At 37.0% G+C, this 9,913-nt stretch overlaps 1 protein-coding gene across 3 annotated transcripts in view; it reads right to left on the reverse strand.

The window, feature by feature from the left end:
* Positions 1-9,913, reverse strand: part of LOC106876428 (dynein axonemal heavy chain 3) — a 158,633-nt gene that overhangs the window by 34,689 nt on the left and 114,031 nt on the right. The window contains exons 40-42 of one of the 3 annotated variants that reach the window (XM_052969757.1): positions 8,683-8,925; positions 7,727-7,756; positions 1,707-1,867 (exon numbers count right to left, since the gene is read on the reverse strand). In XM_052969757.1, the coding sequence (XP_052825717.1) occupies positions 1,707-1,867; positions 7,727-7,756; positions 8,683-8,925 (434 nt within the window). Of the gene's footprint in view, positions 1-1,706; positions 1,868-7,726; positions 7,757-8,682; positions 8,926-9,913 lie in introns of those variants that run through there. The other 2 variants (XM_052969758.1, XM_052969759.1) reach the window with 2 other exon arrangements.

Below are 9,913 nucleotides of genomic sequence, written 5' to 3' on the forward strand. Positions count from 1 at the left end.
TGAGTCCGCTGCCCTAGCCACTGGACCATTGCGCCTCCACTCTCATTGCTACACACCTTGAAAAAAGCATTAATTATCATAATTCACCATATCTTTTAGTCTTAATCTAATTCATAGGTTCTATTGTCCAATAAGTGACACTATTAATAATGAATGGTCGAGCAGAAAATACGCATAATATCATCACAGGTATATTTCGATGAGCTTGATCTTCAATTGTTCAGTAATATATTATTTGATTCTTTTATTTGTTTCAGTCATTTGACTGGCCGTGCTGGAGCACTGCCTTTAGTCAAACAAATCGACCCCAAAACTTATTCTTTGTAAGGCTAGTACTTACTCGATCGGTCTCTTTTGCCAAACCGCTAAGTTACGGGAACATAAGCACACCAACATCAGTTGTCAAACAATGGTAGAAGGACAAATACAGACACACAAACATATACATACATACATACATACATACATACATACATACATATATATATATATATATATATATATATATATATACTTTATTGAGGGACTTCTTTCAGTTTCTGTCTATCAAATCCACTCGCAAGGATTTGGTCAGCCTGAGGCTATAGTAACAGATGCTCAAGGTACCACACAGTGGGACTGAACCCTGATTCATGTGGTTGGTAAGCAAGCTACTTACCATGCAGCCAAGACTAAAGCTGTTGTTAGCAAGAAAGGAAATAAGACACCCATTCCAACTGATTAATGACCCTGCTCAATATGTAGGAAAGGAGTGAGATGTAATTCCATTTGCTGCACCAAGTGTAACCAATGGACACATAAGCAATGCTGTGGAATCGTGGGTAGGTTATCGGATAGCATTGCTTTTGTGTGTGGTAGATGCACAGGAACAATAAGTACTAAGAGCCCGAGGGATTTAAACTCTCTTAAATGCCCAGGAAGCTCTCTTGAGGTAGTAGATAGTTTCTGCTATTTAGGTGACCAAATTAGTAATGGTGGATGCTCTGAAAGTATTGTTTCTAGAATAAGAATAGGATGGAGGAAGTTCAGAGAACTACTACCTCCGTTGGCCACAAGAGGACTCTCTCTTTCAGAGTGAAAGGTAGATTGTATGAGAACGGCTATGTTACATGGTAGTGAGACATGAGTAGTGAAGGATACCTATTGTATGAGAGTGAAACATATCTCTTTCAATAACACTCTTAAATTAGGCTAAGCACATTCTGATAGGACACTAAACAACAACAACAACAAAAATATTTTGAAAAGGTTCACAGGCGCAGGAGTGGCTGTGTGGTAAGTAGCTTGCTTACCAACCACATGGTTCCGGGTTCATCCCCACCGCGTGGCACCTTGGGCAAGTGTCTTCTACTATAGCCTCGGGCCGACCAAAGCCTTGTGAGTGGATTTGGTAGACAGAAACTGAAAGAAACCCGTCGTATATATGTATATATATATATATGTATGTGTGTGTATATGTTTGTGTCTGTGTCCCCCCAACATCGCTTGACAACCGATGCTGGTATGTTTACGTCCCCTGTAACTTAGCAGTTCGGCTAAAGAGACCGATAGAATAAGTACTAGGCTTACAAAGAATAAGTCCTGGGGTCGATTTGCTCGACTAAAGGCAGTGCTCCAGCATGGCCACAGTCAAATGACTGAAACAAGTAAAAAGAGTAAAAAGAGAAAAAAGAGTAATCCGATATCCAAAACAAATGAATGCTTACGCTCCTTTCATGAGCTCAACACATAAAATGAATGAGAAGAGAAGCTTATCTTTCTCAAACAAAGACCGACACACATTCCGATAGATGCTGTTTGTGAAATACAAGTTGAGGTTTTCAATCCGTTTCTCAATATTCGATGCCGGTGGGCTGTTGGTTATACACTGTAATGTACAGATAAAATACAATTAAAGTCAGGTCACACTACATGTCACATGTTATACTGATAGTACAGTCTTAATATCCTTATCACTACATTGTCATCATCGTCATTATCATCATCATATCACCACCACCACCACCACCACACCATCACCACCAATGTATTATCATTGTTAGCATTATAATCTTCCCCCATCATCATCATCATCATCAACCTTGTGGTCATCATTAACACCATTAAAATCACCATTGTCCACTTTATCATTGTTATCACCATTGACATCAACGTTGTTAACCAGCATCACCACCACCATCATCATCATCATCATCACTATCAAACCACTGCTGTTATTATTGCCATTATTGGCATTGCCATAGTCACAGACATCGTCATTGTCATCATCACTCAGAACGATCACAATTATTATTGCAATATCAACATCATCACTGTCATTATCATGCTTATTACCACCACCACCACCACCACCAATACCAACACATCTAAAACAGCTACACATTGCTAAAATGTTACATACAATCTCTCCCAGTGATGTCACCTTACCTTGTTAAAGTGCTATGTGCCATGACTCCACTATGGTGTTACATTCTTTCATCAGTAGAATTATATCTCCCTTCAAGTTGTGTAACACCTTCCTCTCACTACAAGTTTTATCCCACTATTGGTAATACATCCTGCTGCCTTGTGGTGTTAAACCCCCTCCCGCACCAGAAATATGACATTCTCCTCCTACCACCCATAGTGTTGCATTCTCCTCTCACCACCCACAGCGTTACATTCTCCTCCCACCACTAGTCTTGCATCATACTCCCTGCTCTTGTGATATCACATCCTCCTGCCACTACTCTCATATGTTATACTTTCCTACCAGAGTTGTTATACAAGTGGGTGTTGAAAAGTTCCTGGCTTTAGGTAAAAGAAAATACAGGAGGATCAGTTAATTATTTTATTCAACATATTACCCTTTCAGATTCACACACTTATTGCAACAGTTCTTTCCTTTTTTTCAATGCCTTGTAAAAGAATTTGGAATGCTAGACCGCCAACCAGGCCTATCGTGATACCCTTAAAACCAGCAACTTTTCAGCGCCGCTTCATACTTCCGCTGACTATAGAAGTTACATCCTCTCCCACCATTAGTCTTATGCTACTCCTACCTCCACTCAGAGAGAAAAATGAAAATCCTTGTTTAAGAACTGTAGCTGAAACTGACACATAAACCATAAGCAATATTATCTGAATGTAGTAGATAGTGAGTGTGTGTGTGTGTGTGTGTGTGTGTGTGTGTGTGTGTGTGTGTGTGTGTGTGTGTGAATGCATTTGCATGACCATGTGGCTGAGAAGCTTGCTTCCTAACCATGTGGTCTTGGGTTCAGTTATGTATGGATACATGTTTCTCTGTATTATAAGTGCAATGGGTGCATGTTTATGAAAGATGTAATGCTCTTGGTATATGTGCACATATATATATATGTTGTTACATATGGTGTTTGTGTGCACACATGCTTGTGTGTGTGTGTGTGTGTGTGAGTGTGCATAGATGCATGTATAAATAAATGTATATGCATGCAATACAGAAAAATGAAGGTTAAGTAAAGAAATCAGCATGTAGTGTATCACATGACAACAACAGATGACAACTAATCGGTGTGAACATGTGATTGTAGACATGACTTTGTATGACTGTAAAAGAGGTGAAATATGTAGTGTACCACATGACAACACAGCAATCTATCAATGTGAACATGTGATTATAGACATTGCTTTGTGTGACTGTAAAAGATGTGAAACGGTTACATGTAGTGACTGACATGATGCTATGCTATGGGAAGTGAAACAACACAAGCTTCAACATATAGTGTACCACATGGTAACAAAAGTTCAAACAAACTACATAAAGAAAAGAAATTCTTGAGAGACAAAAAAAAAAAAATCCTCACCTCAAAAAGATGGAATATATTAAAGTTATGAAAAGGACATGCAAGATATGAAGGGATACAGACAGTGGAAAAGAAGGAGCAATGTAGACAGACAACAACCTGTAGTGTGTGTGTGTGTGTGTGTGCGCGTGTGCGTGCATGAGTGAGATGTTGTGGTGTAAGGCGATGGGACACGAGACATGACGCAGTGAAGTTTGTGGTGGAAGTGTTTGTGAAAGAGGCAGGCTGAGTGAGATGTATCAGGATAGAAGTAGAAACTCAATGAAAGCAAGATGACAGTGGAGGAAGTGTGATCCTGTGAACGGACAGGGAGACAGCACTCAGGGTTAAAAGTGAGAACAATACATAATGCAGGCGACAGATTGGGAGGACGAGGGGGAAGAATAATAATAATAATAAGAAGAAGAAGAAGAAGAAGGCAGGAAGGAAGGAAGGAGGGAAGAGAAAAAAAGAGAAGGAAAAGAAGGGGAGGAGGAGGGCATGATAAGAAAAAAGAAAGCTAGAAAGAGGATCTAGAACCTGTAGTCCAAGATATGTGTAAACATGGTCTATATCCTAGCCTCCATACAGAACAGGATCTCAAAAGAATCGAAGATACAAGAGAAGTGAGCATTTTTTGCAATTTTATGTCGATTAGGGTAATAATTAGCTGAGTCTGCAGCACAGGTTCAATTCCAGCTAAACTGTTAGTTCACATCATTTATTCTTTCTATTATTGAATTCTGCAATAATCAGTAGCATGGAAAAAAGATGAGCTTCAACAATATTGATTGTTCTCTACATGATAAGTAAATTCATGGAATTGGTGCTTATCTGGAGGACCTATAAGGAGGGGTAGTGAAGTTCAGCAGGTACATTGAACTGGGCCTGTGACTATCTGCCAGGCTCATTCCTAAAAATAAGCTCACAATCCCTTGAATTCTGAGATGATGCTCCTGTCCAGGTCTTGAAAGCAGCTTTAATCTACCTTGCCAAACTTCTCTTAAAGAAATAGCTGTGTGGTTAAGGTGTTTGTTTTCCAACCATGTGGTTTTGAGTTCAGTTCCATCCCATTGTATGCCACCTTGGGCCAAAACTTTGTGAGCAGTTTTGGCTGTGGGGTTGAGTAGCTTGTTTCTCAACCATGTGGTTTCGAGTTTGGTCCTGTCCCTTTGTGTGGCACACATCTTGAGCCAACCAAAGCCTTCTGAGTGGTTTTGGCTGATGGAAACTGAAAGAAGCCTTTTGTATGTGTGTGTGTGTGTGTGTGTGTGCATGTGCATGTGAGTGTGTCCACTTGTCTTGACATCACATGATGGTTCTAAATGAATGTCAATATCATGCAAGTGATGTCATTTGTTTCCAGTCTCCTATGAGAACTTGCCTGGCCATGCTTGGACACAGGTGAGAGTTGGGAGCAGGAACAGTCTCTGGTCACAGAAAACCTACCTTGATAAATCCCATCTGTCCCATGTAAGCATAGAAAAGTGGATGTTAAAATGTGGAAGATGAAATCTTGTTCATTTTCAAGTACTCCTGATCAACTCCAAACAGATTTTCTAAAAGTGGCAACCAAATTTCACAGAATAACTCAATGGATCATTTGTCAATTCCAAATGCTACTATCACTGACTATAGCAGTAAACCATACAGCCTTGTAATACATGTTTAGTTAGGTGGACTGTACTACTCTGTGGCACCAATGTAACAGTGGGACTATATCACACTGCAGTATCTGCTAAGAGCTAGATGGATTATAGCTCACTCTGTTACCTATATACAACTAGGTCAACTATATCTCACTGTAGCATCTATATATAATTAAACAAATTGTATTTCATGTGCGGCATGTTTAGACCTTTGTAGACATGCTCTTTAAGTATTAAAATATCTAGGTTACAGATAGAATGCATTAGGAGTGATGGTATATGAACCAGCAACATCTCAGACAATTGTGTAATACGCAACTGACTTGACTGTCTGCATTCACTCTCAACAAACTCCATGGAGACAATGGTCCTTCTAGGATTATGCAACAAGCCATAACACAAAAGAGATTATTCATTAAGAATGGTTGTTAAAGAATTTGACGGTGTGCTTTTCTTTTTGAGATACTGTTATCAGAAACTGAATAAGAGAAGAGACTAGGCCACATATTCAACACACAGATATTGTAAATAAAGTGGGTGTTTCAGAGATTCATATCACAAGTGATAAAGGGTGGAGCGACAAATGGTGAAGAATAGAAAGAGACATTTAATGAGCTATTGAGAGATCAGTGCATAGATATATCTCCAATAAATCACCAGCGATAATGGTTTTTAAAACATCAGGAACTTTGTATTATTTTACTACTAGACATAGATCCATCATTTTTAAAAATGTTTATTCAAAATTTTTCATACACATTACCAACCAACAAACTTTACTGGCAGTATCGATAAAGCACCAAACAAAATACTTTGTAATATTTACTTTTGATTCTTAACATTCTGAATTTAAATCCCACTGGCATTGACTTCATTTTTTTTCTTCGTTTCATCATCACCATCATCATCATTATCATTTAACGTCTGCTTTCCATGCTAGCATGGGTTGGACGATTTGACTGAGGACTGGTGAGCCAAATGGCTACAGAGGCTCCAATTTGATTTGGCAGAGTTTCTACAGTTGGATGCCCTTCCTAACACCAACCACTCCGAGAGAGTAGTGGATGCTTTTATGTGCCACCAGCATGAAGGCCAGTCAGGCGGTACTGGCAATGGCCACGCTCAAAAGGATGTACATTATGTGTCACCTGCGCAGGAGCCAGTCCAGCGGCACTGGCAACAACCTCACTCGAATGTCTTTTCACGTGCCACCGGCACGAGTACCGGGAAGGTGACACAGGTAACGATCACACTCAAATGGTGCTATTTACATGCCACTGGCACAGAAGCCAGACAGCTGCTCTGGCAACGATCATGCTCGGACGGTGATGTTAGTGCTCCACTGGTACAGGTGCCATCATGATTTCAAAGTAATTAAATTAAGTACTAATCAAGTTACTACGTTGTAGGGGTTAATATAATTAATTGTACTCTTCAAGTATTTGTGATTTTGTGCCTCTGTTAGTAATTTCATTTTTTTTTTTAAGAAAGACCTATACTATTTTCAGAGAATTATCAAATATCTTGTTCTTTCACATTTTACAAAACCCTTTCAAAAAGAGTCTTGATAACATTTCAGTCTTTAACCAATACCAGAGAACTACCAACATGCAAAAGTGGTGCTTTTCTATGTTATGGGTTTCAAGAAGTGGAACATTTTGCTAAAGCTATTAAAAAGTAGTCTCAGAGAACCCAGTAAATTGGAGTTTTTATCTGCTAATACCTAATTTTAAAATTATTTACCAATTTATTATGTTCGTAACAGTTATGATTTTTTATTAAAACGAAAATGAGTCATCAACACTAATTAAATACCTGGCAATATTCAGAGCACTAAATATTCCTTGAGATGAAATTTGCATAAAACACTGTTTGATAATCCAAGATGATAGAAAGGAATGTAGTGGGAGTATCAGCATTATAAAGGGGCAGTAAGGGATATATTGAAGATATATCTATAACTCAACACAAACATCTCTATACCTCATACACAAATATACATGTTTATATATATATATATATATATATATATATATATATATATATATATATATATATATATATATATATATATATATATATATATATATATATAAATATATATATATATACATACACACACACATACAAATATGTATACATATACATATATCCCACACACACACACACACACACACACTCACACACACACACACACACACACACACACACACACATTTAATATACACACGTGCTCACCACCAACAGGCCCCTTCCTCAGACAGACATAGTTACCTTCTGCAGGAAATCACACTGTGGTATAAGCTGGAAGAAATGGCAGGTCAAGGATGAATTATATAAAAAGAAGAAGAAGAAACAAAACTGAGATCTAAAATGGAATTTAAAAAAAAAATTTCCATTGAAGTTATATTTGATATTTGCATGACACATGGCTAATAGTTGTCATCATATAATTTGTGTAAAGATTTTCATTGGCCACAGTCAAATGTTTAATTAGCATCTTCTCTGCCAAGTGTTCACATTCATTTAACAGTAACACCAGCATCAACAACAACATGAACAAACCTGCCTTAACCTACTATCTATTATCTTCATGAGAAAAACCCTAAGGTACCTAAGACATTGTTGAACAAACATTAGTCTTTAAAGCTATAGGATTATCTGAGGGATAAATTTGTAAATTGAGACAATTATCAAAGTTAACTTTTGTGACTTCGCAGATATTAGAGAGATAGAATCAAATAATTGACTAGACAAACAAATAATTTCTCTCCATATCTTAGCTGAAGTTGATACTAGGAGAATAATTTCACTGGACAGTAGTGAGAACAAAACTTGGTCGCTGGGAAAACATTTGTATTGTAAAAAGATAAACATAAAGATGAGACAAAGCAAGAGTCAGATCTCCCCCAAAGAAAAGACAAAATAATTTTATACATTCCCTTTATGCTTGGACTTGTGCCTTGGAGGGGAACTTTTTAGATGCAATCCCATTGTCATTCATGACTGAAGGGAATCTTTTACATTCACTTTAATAAGTCCTCAAGTAACTGTCCACTGATGATATGTGAACTAGTTCACATTGGCAAGGGGAGAAAAGAGTCTATTTCTGCTGGTTACTAGGTTCTTATTACTTACAATGACCCAAATGAACAACAGTAAACGATATCACAGATAAATACACTGTACATGAATGTGTAACCAAACCCCTTGATATAAGAATAACTTACATGTAGATACAGGTTGATAAACCAAGTGAGAGAATATTGGTACATAGGTTCAATATTGGCAAGTTCTGTAATACAAAAGAATAATATGGAAGAATGAACAGCCACAGGCCGGTAACCATTCCTTGTTTCATCAATCTCTATCTCTGTTGCAACTGCAATAGCTTGCTTTGCTGATATCTCTTCTGCCAAAAGTTTTGATGAAGTTAAGACTTTATTTGCAGTTTCATCTTCTAGAATATTCCCCTAAGTGTGAAAAAAATAGTCAAAGATAAATCGTAAAGAACATTTCGAACTGAAAAAAGATAATAAATTATAATAATAAATTGTTCCAGGTGTGAAAGGATACTTAGTGTTTATAGTAACATGCTTAACCCTTTAACTTTCAAATTAATTTATCAAATGTAATGCTTATTTATCCCTATCTTTAAAAATTGATCGTGCATTATCTTGTAGTGCCAAGATTTTGAAGATATGACTGTTTATTTTTAGAATGACATTGTAGGGTAGATGTGATAGGTTGAATCTGGCCAGTTTCAACATAAAACAGGTAGAATATTTGGGCAGGATATGGCCAGTTTAAATGCTAAAGGGTTAAAACTTACATATCATTTCTGAAAAAAATGAATAATATTGTATATATATATATATATATATATATATATATATATATATATATATATATATATAATACATGTCATTCACAAAGGTGGTTTTTAAATGAAAGAACACAAGAATAGGCATTTCTTTTAAACTTTCATTTCATATTTCAAAAAATATTCAGACAGTGGATATTCAAAAGAAAATCAGGCTCAGTTTACCAGCTATGATCAGAAACAAGTAACTCTTGAGAACTAGAAATCAAAGCCATTCAGTTACAATGTATTAAAGAATACTCTGCATTTGCATTGAGACTTACAGTTTTTTGCTTCTGATGAATCAACATGTGTATGTGTGTGTGTATGTGTGTGTGTATGTGTGTGTGTGTGTCTGTGAGTGTGTGTGTGTATTATATATATATATATATATAGTCATTCCAAACATGAACAAGCAAGAAAAAACAACAACGCTTTGCTGGGTGGAGGTGCTTATTTCCCCTTTGAAAACATAAGGACACAGAAAATGTGTCATGGCCAACTGGAAACAGTGTTTCCTAGGGATAAATAGCAGTAGCATTCTTCCCTTTCATAGGACTGCCACAATAAGTTGGCAACATACCATCACTTTATATATA

This window comes from Octopus bimaculoides, chromosome 7, assembly GCF_001194135.2.
Source record: "Octopus bimaculoides isolate UCB-OBI-ISO-001 chromosome 7, ASM119413v2, whole genome shotgun sequence".
Taxonomy (NCBI): Eukaryota; Metazoa; Mollusca; class Cephalopoda; order Octopoda; family Octopodidae; genus Octopus; species Octopus bimaculoides.